The 21,537-nt window shown below is 36.1% G+C and overlaps 1 protein-coding gene across 9 annotated transcripts in view; it reads left to right on the plus strand.

Annotated features, from left to right (window-relative positions):
- The window catches only part of LOC125241595 (ecdysone-induced protein 74EF), a 320,422-nt gene that overhangs the window by 268,018 nt on the left and 30,867 nt on the right, over positions 1 to 21,537 (plus strand). For all 9 annotated transcript variants that reach the window (XM_048150148.1, XM_048150150.1, XM_048150147.1 and 6 more), the window contains one exon: positions 16,504 to 16,623. In XM_048150148.1, coding sequence (XP_048006105.1) covers positions 16,504 to 16,623 — 120 coding nt within the window. The remainder of the gene's footprint in view (positions 1 to 16,503; positions 16,624 to 21,537) is intronic.

Genomic DNA, 21,537 nt, shown 5'->3' on the forward strand with positions numbered 1-21,537 from the left:
TCAGCTATAACTTACCACGGGCATCAGTATATTAAGCTTTAAGAGCTCAGTTAAAAAAAAATACCTACAGTAACCTGTTAGTGTCATGCAAAGCGAGGAAGCCGAAGTAAAGGGGATCCGAGTTGTGAAACTGCGAAGGCCGGCACACGCAGCGGATGGCTGCGGTGATAAACGAAACAAGCCACAGACTAACATTTTTTTTAAGTAGATGATTGTGAAGTAGATCAGTTACAAAAGTCTGTGTTTAATATGCTTAAATAAATAAGTAAATAAATAATGTAAATCAAAATGTATGTAAAAATGTTTCACAAAATTCATGATAAAAAATAGTAATATAAAATGTATGAACATAATTATAAAATTAAAAATAAGAACAATGTAACTACAAATAAATTTACAGCGTATAAGCTCTTATTACCAATCTTCAATCAATCATAAACCTTCCCTCAAACTTCCTACTAAAAAATAACCTTAAGACCCCGAAAACATGTGAACTGATTATTAAAAAAAACATTAATAGGGTCGTAGTAAAAACCAGGGGTTTCCGTAACCGTAAACCGCTCACCTTGGTCATATCGTCTGTCAGAAAAAAAATAACCCAATTCCGAACAGTGTACTACATATAAAAAACCTACCTGCCTCCGGTAGCGCCCCCGCATAAAAAACCTAACTGTAGTTTAAAAACCAAAAAACGCCCTTAGAAATGGCAACCGTTTTTTGCGCCGCCAATTGCATTTTATTTATGGTTAAAAACCAACGGTACTTTTCTCATTGTTGTTATTGCGAATTTCTCAAAAAACGATCGTAAAAATGTTTACAACTTTGCCAACCTTTTAATGTTGCAAACAAACAAAACATTTGACAAGCCGATTTCGAATTTCCTGCTTGTCAGAGGATTTGAACTTGAACCCTGCGCCTAATTAATTAGGTCGATATTGGTGTGGTTTGGTTAAACAATGGCAGTTATCAGGTTCGTCTAGCGCGCGCATGCGTCATGGCGTCCAGACAGGAGATATCTGTGATGTCATTGGCTTCCGGTCAAATTTACCCACACAAATAAGGAAATGCGATTTGAAAATGTCCTAACTATCAGAACTGCTACATCACTGTTACATCACTTTGGGCTGAAATTAATATCAAACATTACACGTCCTTCAGAAGTATGAAGTGGTCACTTTAACACAATAAAATGTTCTGCTATTTTTATATAAGCGTATTAAATATCTTAAACCTAACCCACTATCAAGCGCAGTGCATTGAATGTAGTAACTATTGTATTGTAGGTATGTCAAATTGGTAAACGCGACGATTTTTGCCGGTAGTGTTTCGTCATTTCATTTCTTTCCAAGATAACAGCTCTGTTGATAAGAGATTAGCTTTGTTTCCGCACTAGTAATCCGTGTTTATGAAACGTAAAATACTACTACTTTGTGTCAACGGATTTACAGCTAAAATGCTGGTTGTTGATTAAAATAAAACATCACGAGATAAAGTTAACCAGCTCATCGTTCGAAAATTCAAATAAAGAATGTCACATCACGATTTCAGAAAGAAATTATCAGACAACGTAAACAAAACACTGTCAACATCCTTACGTTGTTGCCACAGAGTATAACATCGTCCAGCACGCGCGTATTCGCCAATTCGTTTCCCAAGAATTTTTAAAAACAGAACTGTGTACTGGCCGGTAAAAAATAAGTTTAGTACGGAACAGTTTGAAAGGCGTATTTTGTAATGGTAGTGGGTGTTCAAGGCTCACCGAGCGTCAACGTGCGTGCGTTGCGTCACACGTCGGATATTGGGCAAGCTGTTTTGTAAAAAACGCCTCAGGCAAAAACGTGCCGGCTCATTAATGCGTCTCCTGGCGCTCTTATTTCTTACACTGCAAGAAAGAAATTCGAATGGTAAAAGTTTTCGGTAAGTTTGGATGAATGTAGGTTGAGTTGCGAACTCTTTCGGTGTCATGTCCTCGTAAGGTTCAAGATGTAAGTGGATTCAGGATTCGTTGCGTAAACATTGGCGAGTTGTTTCCGCGATTTCAAAAGCTCGAGGGCTGGACCCGCTGAGTTTACGTAAATTTTGAGAAAATAAATTTTTGATCGTTACCTACATCCAATCATGTAACAACTTCTATGAAAAAAAAATACTTCAATGCGATTCCGAATTTTAAAACTTTGAATACGAATATTTTCTGGTATCCTTACTGAAATTTTTAATAATTGTTTATAAAAAGGCATAAACGAAAGCATCACCAATCTTATAAGCAGCCGCCTCATAAAATCTCTGTAAAAAAACTTTTGCACAAAAATTAGGCAACGATCTCCACGCCAATTTAGTAAGTATTTGCTTTCGTGGTTTCTCTATACATCCACTCACGACCGATCCCAGCTACGTGAGGCAATCGCTCATACACGAGCGACTTATGAAGTAACGTTTCGTATTAAACGATTTCCTGTTTTTAAAATCTCAGTGTTGCAATGTCCGCCGTCAGATGGCGAAGCTGGCAACACTCTAGACTGAGCAAGGCCGAAAAATATAATTTAAAAAAGTCCGAAGGGCCGACTGCTACTTAATCTTTGTCTCTGCCGGTTATAACAGTTTAAAATTCTTCTGTTTCACATTTCGAACGCGAAATTTCGAAATCTGAACAAACGTGATTACTTCAAACGTTCGAATTCTTTATGTTGGTAACCTTCATGATCAAGTGTGTCATTGACCTTTTATTGACTAACTTAAAAGTAAAATAGTCAACCCGTAATTTATAACCTAAAACGAGTTAAAAATACTTGCTGAGACATTACAGATAAACGCAAAACGTAAAAGTAGCCATTTTTTTTTACACCTGAACCGCCTAAAACGAATACTTCCCCGTAACCAAAACTCGGCATTTCGTAATCGCGTTGTTTTTTATCGCACTATTCGAGTTCGAGAAAAGACGGCCGGTACAGACAATCGCTTACGAAACCGGCAACTGTGTCAATGTCGCCTAACTTCTCGCGCTAATCAGTACTGGCCGGAAACTACAGATAGTAGAATTCGGACGTAAAAGAAAAAAAACGAATTTCTAAACGTGAACGATCTGTCAGGGGCGCGAAATTACGAGTTATATCGAAGGTGCTTTATCGTTACGAACATTCTTTTCTAGAATGCATTTAATTTTATAATGTTATTACATTATTACCTACCATATCAGTGCTGCTGACTAATTCAATTGTAAAAAGTCACATAATTGTCAGTAACCGTTGCACTTACACCGTTTCCACCAATGACAGCGCAGCATCCTGGCCGCCATATTGGCTCGGAAGTCGTAAAATACCGGCGCGGGCGCATAAACAAACAAACACAGAGGGATTGTCTTCCACATGTTTTCGTGTTTACCACAAATATGCAACATATCCTTCTTGTTGGTAAATAGAATTTTTCGGCACGTTCCTAAAATTTCGTACGAAAATTATATATAAGTATATAACGAAAAGATTTTTACAAAACAAATATTTTAGTAAATACGTTCTTTAATCGAGTGGAATGTAAGATTACTAAATATGCTTCAAAAAAGTATGTGTAGTAAAAATTCGGTGTCAAAATCTGTGACCGGTATGAACTAATGAGGGTTATTTCAACATGAGCGGCAGCGAACACGAAAAACGCCCAAGCAAGGCTCAGTTACACAACTTACACAACCCACAAACAGGAAAAATAAATACGGCCATTCATGACACGTCATGTCGTCAATGGAGAAATGAATCCTGCGTGATTCAGAGTAAAAACCTGTTCATTATAAATAGTTAATTAATATGTAGCTTAGGTGTGGTTAAGTACAAAAAAGATATTAAGTTCAGTCTCAAAATATGTTTTGTCACAGATTTGCCTTATGCATTATTCTGTTTTGTAGTGGTATCCTGTGTCTATAATTACATACGCTATATTGATTAGGTATCACTATTAGCACATTGCCCAATTTACATGAGGCCTCGAACGAAATTACGCCATGAAAAAAACAGACAGACGGACATCATAGGCTTAGTAATAGCATTCCCACCGGAAACTCTCGGTATTTCCTATAGAACACTTACAATTTTGTATATGTAGAACCAGATACATTCTATGACACTATCATAAACACTTTTTCCACACAAAGTCTTGTGTAAAATAAACGTCAAAATTCAAATTTAGAATCCGTAGTGCATGTTGCAACCAGCCTTTAATATCACGACAATACTAGTCAAGGTAGGCGTCCAGCAAGCATTTGTTTTGTTTTTGAATTTGGAACATTAAAGGGTTCCAAGTTCAAAATAAATGGAATATTAACAAAAAAGTCTATACCTTGACTTTTTAGGCTAGTACAGAGTCCTTAATTTTTTAATTTTTAATTTGCCCGATGACATAATTCACGATGAAACCGGTGTGTGTGGAAACGGAAACGATTGGCAAACTGCGGTGGGCGAGAGTGGGTCAGAGGGTCTACCGCGAAAATCGCATATCGGCTTCTCTACTCTTCCTAACTCGTGTAAAAGAGACACACAATTTATTGTCAAACAAGATTGTCACTAGAAAAAGGCGCAAAGGTCAAATTGTTATTGGGACGATTCTTTGACAAACTATAGGTAGACTTTATCATGTAGCTGTTAAGTTCTAGTAAATCTTATTCAAGAGGACATAAAGTCCGCCGTTAAATAACCGTAGGTACTCAAGAAAAATAGTATTCGATGGAACTCTTTTAATGTATATTAAAAGATGCTTTAAAAGCTTTCAAATCACAAGATATTGTCTCCTCGCTGTTTAAAGACTTAAGTAATATCCATTTTGTAATTGCTCGCAATGATTGACCAGTATTATGAAGTGTCTCGGTTGCAATAGTTATGTCACAGTTTACTTTAACTCGTTTTGTGGTTCAATGTAAAGTTCAGGCCTACGCAACGCCGATCCGGTTTTAGTTTTGCGGATTTTTAATTAAAATGTAAATGGCGGGTTTTAGCAGTTGTCTAATTTGTAAAAACGAAGGTAGAAAATCGATGTAAGGTCTAGTTCGGAGTAGATTGGTAATTGGTGAATAAGTTACTTAAAGGGTAGTTTACTGCACATGGAACAAAAGGATCCTTTAGGTATGCAAAGTCACATATAATTACTAGATTAAATTACTAATATAGTCCTATCTAGGACTTACAATTATAAAAAAATAATTAAAATACGTGTGTCTAATAGAATATATAATTATTATTTAGAATCTATATTTAAATCAATATCCAACGTAGGACAGACAGTACATCATTGAAATATTGCTAGAAAAAATATCCAGCACAAATCACAGATAAAAACCTAAGCGGTAGCGACGTAAACAAAACTGAAACCATAGACCAAACGCACACAGGCGCGCAACTGGGTCAAGGGAGTGCGGTGCATCGCTAGATCTCACTTTCGCACTGCAGTGACGTAGCCTGTGGTTTTCCGGTTCCACAGACTATATAGAGATGAAGCGGCAAACTTTTTAAACGCAAACTTGTAGAAAAGTTACCGCACGCTTTCCTGATTTTTTAAAACATGGATGCTTGTCATTTTAGCCAAAGGTGAATTCAAAAGGAATGTCTTGGACGTTTTTCCGAACGTCACTGAAAGTTTCAAAACAATTATAATCAGGCCAGCATGGGATTTAAGACATGTTGTAATGATACACGTGTGTAATTTGTCAACAAGGCTATCTGTATCCTTGCCCCTATTTCTATTACGCTCATAATCGTGATAGTAAAATATATGTTATCATAATGGACGATAGCAGCTTTGATTCAACTTGCTTGCGTCAATAAAAATACTTAAACTGAAAGAACATAGCGTACCATAGAGTTATTAAACACATTTTTACTATAGTATGACTGAAAAACGCTAAAAGTAGCAACCCTTATTCTCGGGTGAAAGACGCTATATATTTTTAACTTCTTTGGCATAGACAAGAAACTCCTACAACTTTCCAAGCTTCCTCAGATAGTTAAACATTTTAGCCTTCCACAGATAAAGAATTTTCGAACGTGCCTAAGGCGGTGGTAATAGGTTTGTATAGACGCTCAGTATTGCGTATAAGTCTTGGATTGGCTACACTAAGTGGGTCAGCGGCGAAGGGCGGCCGTCGATGCGCGCGCGCACCTCATCCGGATAAAGCTTTCAACTATTCGACGCCGGAGCAGAACTATCCAGAACTCTGATTTTAATACCATTTACAAAAGAAAGGAACTACTGAAAGTCTATTAAAGTGAATAGTTATGGCATTAGTACACTTGTAAAATCCATTTAAAAATCAACTGTCTCAATTTATTGTTTCAATACTATTCGTTTATATGTTATAAATACGATTGAGAGTATTGAGACACTGGCGTACTCTGTTAAGCAATATAACTAACGATTCGTGTTGTTGAAAATACTTATTTACTGTTCGTGTAACAAACAACTGGATTAAAAACCTAGTTCTGTCAGGAAAAAAAATATACAGTCCTGGCTGGAAAAATGATAAAAAACAAAAAAACATATTCAAGCGCCTGGCTGGAAAGGTTTAAAAAAAACCAAGAGCCTGGCTGGAAAAATCTTGTTCGAAAAGTCCGTTTCGAACGTCTGTCGCAATCGATTGTCTATTAGTCATGTCTCTAAAGGCCACTGGTTGTTTTGGACCGCTTTCAGCGACCTTGCATCAGGTGCTAATTCGTTGCGCTGATAAACAAATATTGTTTACTTTGCGGTGTCAACTACTATGTATACTAGAGTTATTTCTTTAGCATTGGGACAGGATTCAAATAATTATAATTATACTCAAAACATTGAATTTCAGGTGGTTTCAGGTAATCAATTTACCTCTATAATAATTCAGCTTATTTGTAAATAAATACGCAACATTCCCCATTTAATGTTTCCGGGAAAAGAACAAAATGGCATAGCGGTGTTATTATCTACAGGTATTATGTATGATCACAGTTTTAATTAGGGAATAACTCCACATAAGAGAAATAAGCTCACATTTACATTTAACTACGGAATGCGAATCAAAATTATTAACAATCAAATATTTACAGGTGTAATTAACAAAAATAATTTTAATTAAAAAAATAAGTAAAATAACTGACAAACATTTCATAAAGGAAGAATACCCTTTTTGAAATGTATCTTAGTAAACAATCGCAATGTTTTATTCATTAAAACTCTTTAAATTTGAAGATGTCTAATCTAGACATTTGGTAGACAGACATTTCTTACAAGTGGCTTCATTTAATACATGTTCTAATAATATTTCTGCCTGATGAGAAAGCTGGGAATGAAAATATCACACCTCGCTTTGATCTAGAAACTTAGGATTTAAACAAAGAAAGAATCGAGTAGCACACCTACTTCAACCTCCGTGAGTATTGGGTAAATTAAATACTAAACACATAGGAATGGCGTTATCTTCACATTAGTAATGCAGCAAAACCCTTCCTGTGGTCGAGTTGACCGCATTCGTGCTCTGGTCACGTACACACTTCCAAGTCTCAGATTAATTCAAGTATGACATTTAGAATAAATTTTACAGTTACAAAGTCGCTACCCTAATTTTAAATCACACTAGAACACGCGATTTTTTTAGAACGTACCCTACAGTTTTTCGTTTGATTTGGAACGCTACCACGTCCCGTAGCATTTTGACGTTCAACAACTCATCCCGAAGCATCTCGATTCTAACTTCACAGACCAGTTTGCTAAGATAGCTAACTGGGAGACCTAGTGCGTGCCACTAGAACGTGTTATCAATATAATCGCGCGGTTTCCATTTCGCCAAGCAACTTTCCTCCGTTTCCCAAGAGGGAAAGTGCCCGCGCTTTTCCTGACGCCATCTTGCGCGGCGGCTTTTTAATCTGTTCCATTTTCAAATTTATAATTCACGTGATTCTATTAACGTCCGTTCCATTACCAAAATTCGAACATTCATGAGGTTATATTTTCAGAACTAACCTTTTTAATATGAATGTTGTAATAATTTCCAATTTTATTGAGAGACAATAATTCAATAATATTATTGGTCATCATTGGTGCTCCTTTGTTCGGTTAATCCCGTTGGTTATATTTATTAATAAGCCTCTTACAATAGTTAATACAGGCTACTGCTGGATAATTGACATGTTCTTTGACGTTGCAAATACCTATAACGTTACAATATTAATGTATCACATCATGTATTAGCTTTGTTGTATTATGTTCCTAAGTTTTGAAACCTGATTCCTGTATAATTCCCATAATAGACGACATAGACACAATATTGTTCTTTGTCATGTATTTTAACCTTTGACAAAAGTCAGTGTCTACCATACGTCTAGACATCTGAACATCTTACATAATTTAAAACTTCATTGTGAAGGATCGCAAAAGATAAGTCTAATTTATTTCAATTCAACGTACCTTAGCAACCGAACCTGTACCTATCTTTAGAAATAACCATTTTACATAGAACTATGAGTTCATGCGTGTGTGAAAGAACGGACAGGTCATCAAAACTGGTCTGTTTATTCTTCCATTGTAATAAGATCTCTCCGCCAATAGAAATGATATGTGTCCAGGGACCTTTCTAACTGGTCTTCTTTGTAATCACTTCCCGGATGTAACTCTGGTCTGGCGTCAAGAATCTCGATTGAGAGCTTTTCCTTGGATATTCAACCGTGTTTTCTTCAGTCTTTAGACGATATTCAAATACCTTTTAGCATCTTTATTACGGTTGGTACATATTTCTTTGATTTTGTGAAATATTTTTAAAAAGGTAGGTACAGTTGATTTTAAAAGCGTTTAAGAGTTATAATATCCATGATGTAATGGTTATTTTTATGTTCGTGTGTCTTTACAAAATCCAAATTTACTATAAACAATATTTGTCTAATTCCATAATAATGAATTAGCTATTTACTTAATTACCTATCACATCCTCTTGTTACTTCGAGATTTTATTACTCCACTCTCTTCCATATTCTCTAAAAACATGGCTAAGAACACTCCCGACTTACTCAGCTTTCAGACAAAAAAAACTAAATCCAAATCGGTTCATCCGTTCGGGAGCTACGATGCCACAGACAGACACACACACAGACAGATAGACAAACAGACAGACGCACACACAGACAGACACGTCAAACTTATAACACCCCGTCGTTTTTGCGTCGGGGGTTAAAAAAACATAATGATAACAAAACGGGAGTTCGTAACTTGTGCCGTCGCAGGTATTGCGTCAAAACATTACGCAACCGATAAAAAATTACACATTACTGACTTCCGCGTTGCAAATTTAAATTAGCGAGAACAATTAGTGACGCTTTATCTTCCTCATGATCTTGAAAAACATTAAAACTACTAATAATATTATAAGTTTGGAATAGGAAACCGTTATCTCCGGTCGAACTGAAAATGAAATTGGGGAATTTGAAAACAGCGCCATCTGTATTTTAATTACCTACACTCATGATCGCTTTTTTAAAGTAGACTCGCTTTTTTAAAGTATCATGGCCTGGATTAAAATCTTTTCAGCCACATTATGAGGCGTTTTTCTTAAACGCTTACCTGTCAAGTAGTTCAAATTCAAATATCGAACGAGACTTTTTTTACGCAAAATTTTGTCTTTGTGCACGAAAATAGATCGTCAAATTATAAATAGTATCTCACACAATGCAGCCAAGTGACAGTTGCGATGGATACTTTTGTTTTCCTTTCACAATCGCAGTTTTTTAAACTGTACTGATACATTTCCGTATTTTAGCGTAAGTTTAAATAGTTTTTTTTACACATACAAATGAGTCTTAAACGTTTATTTGATATTCCATATAGTAGTTATTTTAACTGTAATAGCAATATAGTCTATTAGAGTTTCACGATGCTTATGCATCCAGCCATTTTGTATTCGGGTGCTCAATGTGCAGTGGAGACAGACATATCGATTTCGGCGCTTATGTGTTAGTTACATATGTACATGTAAACACAGGCAACAGACAGCATTATCACGAGTTTGACTTGACACTGACGTATGCCGCATATGCGGTAATGTCTGCGTATCTTATAAGTAATAATTACTCAATGATCTTATACAATTACTTTACCCACTAGTGGATAAAATGCGTTTTTACCCGCTGGTATTAAAGGACAAAACACGTGTTTCCGAGCTAGTGAGGGGAAAAATTATTAGCTTCTGCCCGCGGCTTCACTCGCGTTAAATTCTAAAATTGCAGGATTCTCCATACTAATTCCCAACCCCCATTTTAGGAAAGTGGGGGGGTCAGAAAGAGATAAAAAGTAGCCTATGTCACTCTCCATCCCATCAACTATCCCTACATAAAAAATCACGTCAATTCGTCGCTCCGTTTTGCCGTGAAAGACGAACAAACAGACACACACTTTCCCTTTTATAATATTAGTATGGAATTATGGACGTACACGGAGCTGCAAAAGTGGATGGCGAATAATTTCTTCATGCCATTTCGCACACTGTACACACTCTGTCAAACTCATAGTAAGGGCACTACAACACTTTGGTACCTACTACTAGTAGAGAACGTTTAAGTGCTCAAAGAAGATATTTTTGCTCGTAATCTGATGAACTATAAAAGCCGGCAACGAAATGCAATCCCTGGAGCATGACATGGGCGAAGATAGTAGCTTACCATCAGGCGATACGTCTGCTTGTTTGCCTCCTTACAAAACTTACATAGAGTATGGCGTCTACTACAGTTTATAATACATACCAACGCGTTTCTCCTAACTTATGTACCAAATATGACAACCAACAGCTATTTCCCTTATTTTAGAATTAATAACACACAACCAAAGGAGTAACGTTCAAAAGCTTAAACAAGCTAGGAACACAGACAAACGCGAAAGCTCCACGCCCTGAACAGAGTATAACAGTTTAGAGTAGTCCATCTTTGTAGAAAAATTTGCGACACGATTCGAATAAATTTACATCAAAAAAATTAGATTTGGTTACGTTTTGGATAGGATACGGTCCAATTCGAATCATATGTTCATCCAAAAATTAGATCCGGTTATGTTTGGGATCGGATGTTTGTTTAAAATGTGTTTTTTTTTAATGAAACTTCTCTTTTATTAAGTCTTAGAAACATTTGTCGACTTTGACAGCCTATGAAACTATCGCGCAAAGAATAACTGATCAAGGGTACTTTTACACCAAAATTAAATATGGTACTTAACTTCTTTGTATTTTCTATTTTGGTTAGTATAAATCAAGAGTTTTGAATGATTCATGTTTATTTTCATTAGACTTATATTGGTGTAAATTATTCTTGCACTTTAGCTTTTATTTTATGTATTACCTACTGTGATCTTTACGTTGTGTCTAGTTGGTTTCCTCCCACCGCTATATAGTACAGGTAGTGCACAAAACGTACGTTGCCCCGCTATGTATATACATGTATATAGATGTACTAAGCTGTAGCTACAGGGTACATTGTTCGTAGTGACGCTCTTGAATGCCGAAAGCTTCTAGCTTGAAAGGTTCCTTTGACTGGAAATGGCGACTAAGCTTATTATAGTTTTTGTACTTTTTATACTCATTTCACCATAAATCACAAATATATCTGCAGTTACCTTATAAATACTAAATAAAATACAAATAATTATCCTGTACAAATTTGATATAAAATAGCAACAATATGTTCACGTATACTATGGTCTCATCAAAATGGCAACTGGAAGTTTAAAAAATCCAAAACAAATCAATGGTTGATCTAAATTACTCATTTTGTTTGGTAATCGCCAATTACTGTAAAACGCTTATATTTTATAAAGTAAAAAGATCTACTTTTGGCAATCCCTTACATAAACAAAATAATTTGAAAAAGTCATGATATTTGATAGTTTACCCACTGAACAACGAATCAACTAAAACTAAACACAACAATTCGGTGAAACAGATTCGGCATTCGTCTGTGCAGCCAGAGGGTGGGGGGGGGGGTAAACTACCCCTATAAGCCCGTGCATTCACCCTGAGGGGGGAGGGCTTATGCAAGTTGGTTAATATTTAAATCAGGAGAGAGTGGTTTCAAGAACTTATTATACTTGCTTTTATTATACATATTTTGTAAGCTTGCTCGTCATTTCCAATTTGTTTCTACGTTTAATTTGTAAAAGCCAATCGTTTCGAGATTGCTTTGAGATCGTTTTATTAAAATTTTATTTAGTAATGGAAAACGTTTTGGCGGCATTTTATAATTAAGTTTAAAGACGTGTAAAAGTTTTTAGTTGAAATATGTTATTACTTACTAATAACTTGCGAAAAAAAATTATATAATCCAAAATAAATTCAGACTTATCAAAAATATTAATTTCTAAAAGTGGATTGTCACTGCCATCTGTAAAGGGTTACCGAATCAATCAACATGTCAAATGATCAAATTCCCCAAAAAAATTTTCACCAATCGGGGTTAATAGACAATGCCTATTTTACTGTGATATGACAGCTGCAGTTACCATTTCGAAACATCCTCGCTATACACATCTGCCTAGTGTAACAGGGGCTTCGAAGCTACGCCGGTCGTAGCCTGCTACACCGCCGTAGACACTTTCACTGCTACGAAACTCTACGCCAGCAAATGTTAATGACAATGAAACTTTTTAAAAGGGAAATGTGCTTTAGAACAGTAGCTTAGGGACTGTTTTTAGTTACGTGATTAGGTAGTACTCAAAATAATCTATTGTAAAGATTTTAAAGTATAAGAAGAGCTGGTAAGAGTACCGGCAAGTCATAGTATAATACGTATAAAAAATATGTCAAGAAGTACTATGGGCTAATCACTGTCTTAATACTAAACAAATTAACTAGCGTGTGCGTAACTTACTCTCATAATGCATCTCACTGAGTGACATATAAGTGTGAGTCAAGATTAAAATTAAGTTAGACAATCAAACTCATGGCATCATAACAATTCGCTCCCAGGGGTGTGCCACTTGTTTTTCCCGATGCACTTTTTTTTCCTATTTTTCCGTAAAGCGAAGGTATTGGAAGTACGACGTAGTGTAAAATGCAGATAAGGTGCATTGATCCCAAAGAATGGCGGGGACCGTCTGAGCGCTGTATCCGGATAAGGTAGCGGGCGCAGTGCGAATCGCTTCCGCTAGGCTCGAGCGGATATAACATTACTTTATGCAAGATACGTACAAATAAGTCGAATAGATGCTTATGTTTCGATCCCAAAATTTACCTACGTGTAAGATGAATAAAATTGTTACCTACTTGACATCCAGTTCGTTACTCGCTTTATAAGTTACGTCACCAACTATAATTCGAATAAATGGTTAACATGTTTCGATAACATTTAGTAACGCAATTCAATAGTTCGCCTAGTTCACACTAACATCAGTCAAATAGAGAAACAATATATTAATTCATTACTATTATTCCAAAATTACGTGTTTGAAGAATTCGAGAACAATAAGTATTTCATAGGCGGAAGCGATTATCTCACCCGCTACCTCTCAAGCAGCTCGTCTTAATCCACCCACTCAGCTCGCTCGATTTACTAAATTAAAACCCTTCGCAAACAACTCTAGTCCACCCGCTTATCGGAATAAGGGGATATTTCCTTTAAACACGTGGACACTTAAGTCCCTTTTGTATTCAATGGAAAATTTCTATTATACAAGTCTTTGTAAAACTGTTTTTCACAAAGATGGCTGAAGGAACGTCGGTAGCAGGAATTGCATTGAACAGGGCTCTTTAGTTGTAAGAATGACACTTAAATATCTCAGGAAATTAAAAAGTTAAAAAAAAATCTATACTTTGATATTATTCCTACACAATTTCTTGTAAAGCCTGACCAGAAATAGGCCTATGACTATTGTCAAGAGGGCGCTGTTATTATATTGTATGAAGAAAAATCCTGACCAGAAATACGGTACGAGGGCGTTGCGATTCTGATGTATGGTTTGACAGTTCAGTTTATTATGAAGAAAATAGTTCTACGAAATTCCGCAACATGGCGCGTAACCATACATATATTTTCTTGTCACTCTTTAGGTATTTCTGGTCAGGCTTTACTATTTATTTATATTGACTTAAAAGTAAACGTAATCAAAATACAGACTAGAAAAAAAATAAAAAACGACGAGAAAAACTAGCTAAGCAGATTAGAATTAAAAACGTAGGTAACATTTTTTTTCTAATAATGTAGACTTGGATGCTAGTTCTTTCAGCCACCGGTGTACACAAGCACTATTACTCTCTGTACTCAAACGTAACGGTATATTCCAATTTCAACTTTATCGTACGGAACGAGCGCATTTTGCATTCCCAACATTAAAGAGTTCCCGTCTAGACGTTTCGACCAGCGGAAGCTTGCGTCCTTGTCTTTTACACATGCGCAAACGGGGGGTAGAGGGACGGGTGATTTTCGGGGAACTCGCCTTGGCAAGGTCAGGAAAAACGTCTGGTATGGAAATCCTTATTCTGATATCCTTGTTGGGCGCGCGGCCGTATTCTGATGAAAGTTTTGAGTATAGTCTGACAAACTAACTTGTCAGTCAGTAAAGGAATATTTTACTAATCTACTAATCTTTCTTTTAGTTGCTAGTAATTGTATTCTCGTAACATCAGAAAATATGTAAAGTAATATAGGTACACTTTCATATAACTATTGTGGTCCTAGTGATCCGCCCTAAGCCACACCCATAACAGTGGCTTATTTATAGCAATAAAGTTTGGTTTTAATTTTAAATGGCATTTTACCTTAAATATATTCAGGCATAAAATTATTACGAAATTCTTAATGTACAATGTCAGTCACGATATTAAAATATAGATTCGAACAAAGTTTCAAAAATATTTATACACGCTTTATTGCTTAAACGTTAAGGTTGTGAATACATACTTTTGGCAATTTGTCCATATCTATAATTAATACCTCGACTATACCAAATTATGTAATTTAAACCTATTCTAATCGTAAGCCACTAGAACCTTTGCACAGTAAACGTCAATGAGACTTCTATGGCTAATAGAACACGGTGTAAACAAGACAGGGTTCTAGAGTTGAGGATTCAAATTTTAGGTAGGAATTTTGTTTTGTGTCCAGATATGTTGGACGTGAAGGAAGTATAAAGTATTCGTGTTTGTTATCTGTGTTCGCCTGCAGGCGATTGATAAGGTTTCATGTATACCTAAATATTCTGAATATGTTTATTCCATAATCAAATAAGTCAGTCAAACTTTATAACAATAACTGAAGTTAGCTTTTCCTCTGAAATAATATGAAAACAGAAATATTTGTACTTGTACAAGTACATTTTGAACTTATTAAATTATCCAGGATTTAGCCCTCGGCTTCGCTCGCGTTAGAAAGAGACAAAAAGTAGCCTATGTTACTTTCCATTCTTTCAACTATCTCCACTTAAAAAATCTCGTCAATTCGTCGCTCCGTTTTGCCGCGAAAGACGGACAAACAAACAGATACACACACTTTCCCATTTATAATATTAGTATGGATTTAAACGAGTCGTCATCAATTTTTACTTACTTATTATTTAATCTACCTGTATGTAAATGAAAATCCGCAATTCGTATTTATTTGTTTTAAGCCTCTTCCCTTTATTAGTTACTTTTATTTGGTAATTCCATATTTATTTTGTAGTCTTTTATATCGTGATCGAGCTAGTGTGCAACGTAACACGATGGGACATAATAGTATTTTATACAATCGTGATATAATACAAAGCTTTTCACTCGTACAATTAGGCCACGAAGCTTGCTGAGTGAGTGAATAGTACGGTACGAGAGTGAAAAGCTTAATTATATCACTATTATACAATACTTTTTCTATGAGTCATCATCTTCATCATCAATGGACGAAAGTTATTTTCATGTCGTCAAGATTCCTGTCAAATGATCACCTATTAAGAGCCTTCCCGGTCTCCCCAAACTTATCGACGCGACTAACAATCGCTCGTTAGTACGAACATGCGTACTCGATCAACGCCGCGTAAGAGTCTTCATACACGAGCGATTTGTGGTCGATTCCGCGTTGTTAGACCCTTATTTATGCTATTACTAGCTTTTGCCCGCGCTTCGCTCGCGTTTAATTCGAAAATTGCGGAATGCTCCATACAAACTTTTACCCTCAATTTTAGGGAAGTGGGGGGTTAGAAAGAGACAAAGAGTAGCCTATGTCACTCTCCATCCCTTCAACTATCTCCACTTAAAAAATCACATCAATTTGTGGCTCCGTTTTACCGTGAAAGACGGACAAACAAACAGACACACACATTCCCATTTATAATAATATATAAGTTATGCAAAGATAGGCTACATTAGCCATCTTCGGGCGCATGAGCGTCGAAGCATTGATTAGGAGTCGAAGTGGTCGCCATGGCCGAAATCGGTCGGACTCAATCATCATCATTTATTTATGTTTAATTTTCGTTGTCAAAAAGGTCAGGGAATAGGCAAAGAGCCTTAGGGAGCTTATTTCTGTTTATTTTTCGTTGACTACATATTATTGCTCACAGTGGACGGCGAGCCGGCCGGCCTGCCGCTCGGCGCGCGCGGCCTCGGACGAGCGCTGCTGCATGGCTTGCTTGCGCCCGCGCAGGCGGCCCGGCACCCACTCTACACGGCGCCCAACACTGGTAATGTCACTGCGAATTCTATCAGCTATGAAAAGAGGTACAAGTCTCGTGAGTAGGCCTAATTTAACTACGCGAGATTTGTACGCCTTTTCACTAGTCTATACACTACAAGTAACCGCCGACCGACCGCGCGGAGCGCGCACTTAATATTAATATTACGGTACTCTTACAAGGGCAATACAATTTCAAGCAATTTGCATACCATTGCCGCGTATGCTACATAGTTAGTTGGTGCGTATTGAACAAACCCGGCAATGGTATACGGATTGCTGGCAATTGTATTGCCCATGAAACAGCGCCATTAAATTCAGCGTTTTTGAGTAAAGCGGACGGGCCCAACTTCATAGAAATTGTTCTTGCGGATCGCTTCGCGCCGGTCGGCGTGGCACTAAAACCAGCCTATATCAGCTCTAGTAAAAAGGACTATAAATCGAATTTAAAACATAAGACTCATTGCGCGAGATTCGTACGCCTTTTCTTAAAGCCTAAACTGTAAAGAACCCACATTCGCGTCTTCCGAGCGTTGTCTTCTTGTGACAACCACGCAGACGTTTTCCATAGTGCTTGATACCGACGCTTAAGAGAAGCTAGTGTGGGCTGTAATATACATTATAGTACGCTTGGGTACATTAGCGTCTCCTGAGCTTCGGCGTCCAGTCAACCCTATTGCTGCGGCGTTGGTGCAGCTATTTACTATATAATTTCTACACCGCGAACTAGACGCATATTATGCTCAAAGACACTAATGAGGCCTAAACCCCAATCTAATTATTGCGCTTTTAAATTTGGAACATTAATATTCATATGAGTTAAAATTCATAAATTTGTACTCGCACTAGAACATTGGGACGATAATAGTTAATTTTCTATCAGATAAGCCATTAGGCCATCTTCAATTTGACAAAACGAATTGGGTCAAAAAAAATTGTATGATTAAGATTTACAATATAATTTTTTTACATTACATATTTCCAAAACGATTATGTATAAAAAATTGTATATCTCAAGTTAGTAAAGTATTCAAAGTATAGTAAACTATAATGTCCAAAGGTATTAAGACATTCATTTGACTGAAATGTGAGCGCTACCTGTAACAATAATTCATCAAATTCATAACCAGAATTAGAAATGGTAAATTAATCATTAGTAGGTAAGTATTGTGGAAAAAGCCTAGAGCAACATGAACAAAGCAAAAGTAGAATATTTTCTATTCCTGTAACATAATTATATACAACATCTGTCAGTAATCAGTATACTTACCTATTCTTTTTAAACTTATGAGTATGTACCACAATACAGTTTAGATTAAATTCATAATTGAACGAGTAAACATACAAAAATCATCTTTACAGAAAATTATACATAATATGTATAATTGTATTTTCTGGTATTGTTGAGATAACTATAAAAACTAAAATAATTATAAAACTGCATAATGAAACACATAACGGTTGGATGCACATTGCATAGAGTATAAACTTATTGTCTTTAACGACGACTAAAATTTAATATTTTCATTATATCAAACCTTATAAGTACCCAATCGAGTATATTTTTTATTTTTAACCATTTCTAGTTTAAAATATTATGCAACATGTACTTTTTGTAATACATTGGGAACTTATAAGGTACGAATGTGGTAGATGAGTAGTAATAATTAATATTATTAAGCACTGCGACAGTATGTAATGTACTTTAGTATCCTGATAACTGTCCTTAAGCACGTTTTTTAGGAATCGATCTTAATTTCTACTATAATAGCGAACCGCCTCGGCTTCGCACGGATATTATACATATAAACCTACCTCTTGGATCTATCTATCTATTAAAAAAAACATCTAAAACCTTAGTGTAAGTTTAAAGATCTACGCTTACATGGACAGACAGCGAGAAGCGACTTTCTTCTATACTATGTATTAATAAACCGTCAAATTTGTAGTTAGTCATAACAAAGCAAAATGTAATGAAGAAGGCCAATGAATCGGAACAATATAACCTAAAACAACAATTTTCGATCTAGGTATTATTGTAAGACTAGTCCATCGGAAACGGCCCCTCAGATTCTGTGGAAGCAAAATTGTTACCTTGGGGATGATACCGGAGCAATTTCCGGCAAGACTACACACAAATATAAGTACAATGTAGATATAAAATACGGGAAATGTGGATGGGTATTTATAAGGTGATATTAACGGTTTGAAGTACTTGATTTTTATTTCTAGTCGACTTCGGTACGGTACGGAAAGTGAAATTCTGAGGAATCACAGAAATTAGGGCTTGTCGAGATAGGTACTGAAGGAGACATTGTAATACTAAGTTCCAAACGAGAATACATTTCATATTTGGGATCTCGCCTAGCAACCCCTTCTACGTACATATGAATAGTCATAGCACCGTCTCGAATTTTAGGTAGGTAACCTGAACAAACACTGATTCTGAGAACCTATTTTATATAATGTAATCCGAGTACAATAAGATACAAGCAGTTTTAGATACCTCATAGAAACAATGCAAAAAAAATGTGAAAAGGCAAAATTCATTACTTCCGCCCATTTCCTTAGCTTTTACCACCCACGATGAAATTTGACTTCCTACGCGAGACTTTCGCGATCCCTTTAATTATTTCCTTCTAAAAAACACTTTCCTTCCTATAGACACATTTTTTTGGCGTCAAAACAAATTATTATATGAAAAATTCATGGCGGTATACGGGTATCGATCGGCCCTATCAGCTGATGTCCAATGTCAGGGTGGCAACGAAGAGCCACCCCAGAGCACGGCGCCATGTCGCGGTGTGCGTGAGGTGTACGCATAATACGCCTTACACAGACATTACGCAGTCGGCACACATTAAACAGTTGACGGTGGCAAAACGTCTCATACGCCGGCTAGTATACTGTCACGATTTTTGAAATTGGGGCGTGGAAACTGTTTTGTTAATTTAGTGTTTTGTAAATGTTTAGTATGCGTCGGTTTAGTCTAGACTTAGGGCGCGACTGTGGCTCACACTGTGTATATGGCATGATCCCGTGAAAAAATATTCTTCATAAGATACTTACTTCTAATAACATAGAACAGTAGTTGTTTTACTTATATTATTACCTTCTTTACCATGCTTTATAGACGGATTAAGTATTTGTGTTATTTTTACTAGGTCACTTAGTATCTTCCGAAACGGATACCTGAACCCGGCAACATAAAGAATACGGAAGTAGGGAAGTAGACTCACGCCCACACACACACTCACACATGGACGCGTTGCGTAACGCGTTACCAACACAAGTGTGATGGCAGAATCGATAAATAGGTAGCCTGGGCGGTCTAGAGTTTGGGACTCGGCGTTTTAGGAATCTGTGTCAATGTCTGCTTCCTAAATAGGGACGTTTATAAAAGTGGGGTAAGCGGGTAACGACTGTGGACATCTTGAAATATCCTCTTTTCTTATACTTATTATTAAATAGCGCTTTTTATGTGCTAAAAAGAGGAAAGATAGTTTTATCCGACGTTTCGTTTCGTCGCATCGTTCTTTTAGTATTAGAAATAAATAGTGAAAACGTATACCTATTCTTATAGAAAAAAAAGAAAATACCTATAGTTTTACCACAGAGTTGTACTTTACATATCTTGCGAAACCTTATGTACTCATAGAAGTACAAAATTGGATTGCATTTCAAACATATGCGGAAAAGGCACCGAAGTCAACAAATAAATATTTAAAACTGTTATTTAACTCTTGTATATTAAAATCGACAGCTATATTAAAAATTGCGGACATAAGCTTATTAATATTGGCACTATTGGCAGAATGTCACTCCATATTAAAACGGAGATAAATATCGCACGCAATATCGTGTGCGAAAGCAAAAGTTATTGGAAAATATTTTTACTTTACTTTTTTATTCTAGAATTCGAATTTTAATACTTTGAAACAGGTTAGTATCTGTAAATAAATATATTAAAGTTTATTATTCCTTTAGGCACTAGTAAAATGTATTCGTAATGTACAATATTTCGTGCACAGTAACCCCACTTCTTTATCCTTGCAACGTTTAGGAACAATAACAATTACGTCGGTGTTGACGGCCCTAACAATAGAAATAGTGACCACAGCGGTCCGAGTGAGCGAGATGGTAAGACGCCGCTATAGTGTTGAAAAGTAATGACGGCGTAGGGTTGAATAATTTAATATTACATAATAAAACATACTGCACATTTTTAAGAATTTATAAATGATACGTAATTATTTAGATATCTATTCGCGATTTACTACAAATAAAAAAATATACGAAATATAATCTTAAAGTTTTCATGTGACAATGGCAAAATAAATCTTACTTAAGTTAAAACAACTTCAAATAAGTAATTAAACATTATCTTACCGTTAAAAAATCGTGCAGGACTTCTTAGTGTATAATAAAACAATATCTGTCTCAAGAAAGGGCAAAGAGAAGATTTTAATATGACAAATCATAAAAAAACCCTAAACCCTTGCATCAATGGGTCATCCTAAACAAATGCAGCTTGTACCCGATCAAGTGACGAATTAAAAAAAAAGGTTAACTTTTTTTTGCAAAATCGGTTGCTTTGAATGGCCCGATTTTTGCCCGGACAACCTAATGCCAAACCTTTTTTGTACCACAGAAGGTTCAAATATGAAAAACGCCTTTTAGTCAAACTGTAGAAAAAAATGAGTTTTTGCAAATGGGTTAGCATTATACACCTTGCGCAGTCAGGAGTAAACAACTTTAAGTTTACGGTAAATATAGATCTTATTTCAAAGGGTTAAGAATATTTTCGATGATTGTATATATAGGTTCTTAACTTGGTTTTTGTGGACACCTGGAAGGAATGTTCCAATTTCGTGATGCATTTTGACGTAATAGTACTATGATAGAAAGTTACACAAAAAAAAAC

This window comes from Leguminivora glycinivorella, chromosome Z (genome assembly GCF_023078275.1).
Source record: "Leguminivora glycinivorella isolate SPB_JAAS2020 chromosome Z, LegGlyc_1.1, whole genome shotgun sequence".
Classification (NCBI taxonomy): domain Eukaryota; kingdom Metazoa; phylum Arthropoda; class Insecta; order Lepidoptera; family Tortricidae; genus Leguminivora; species Leguminivora glycinivorella.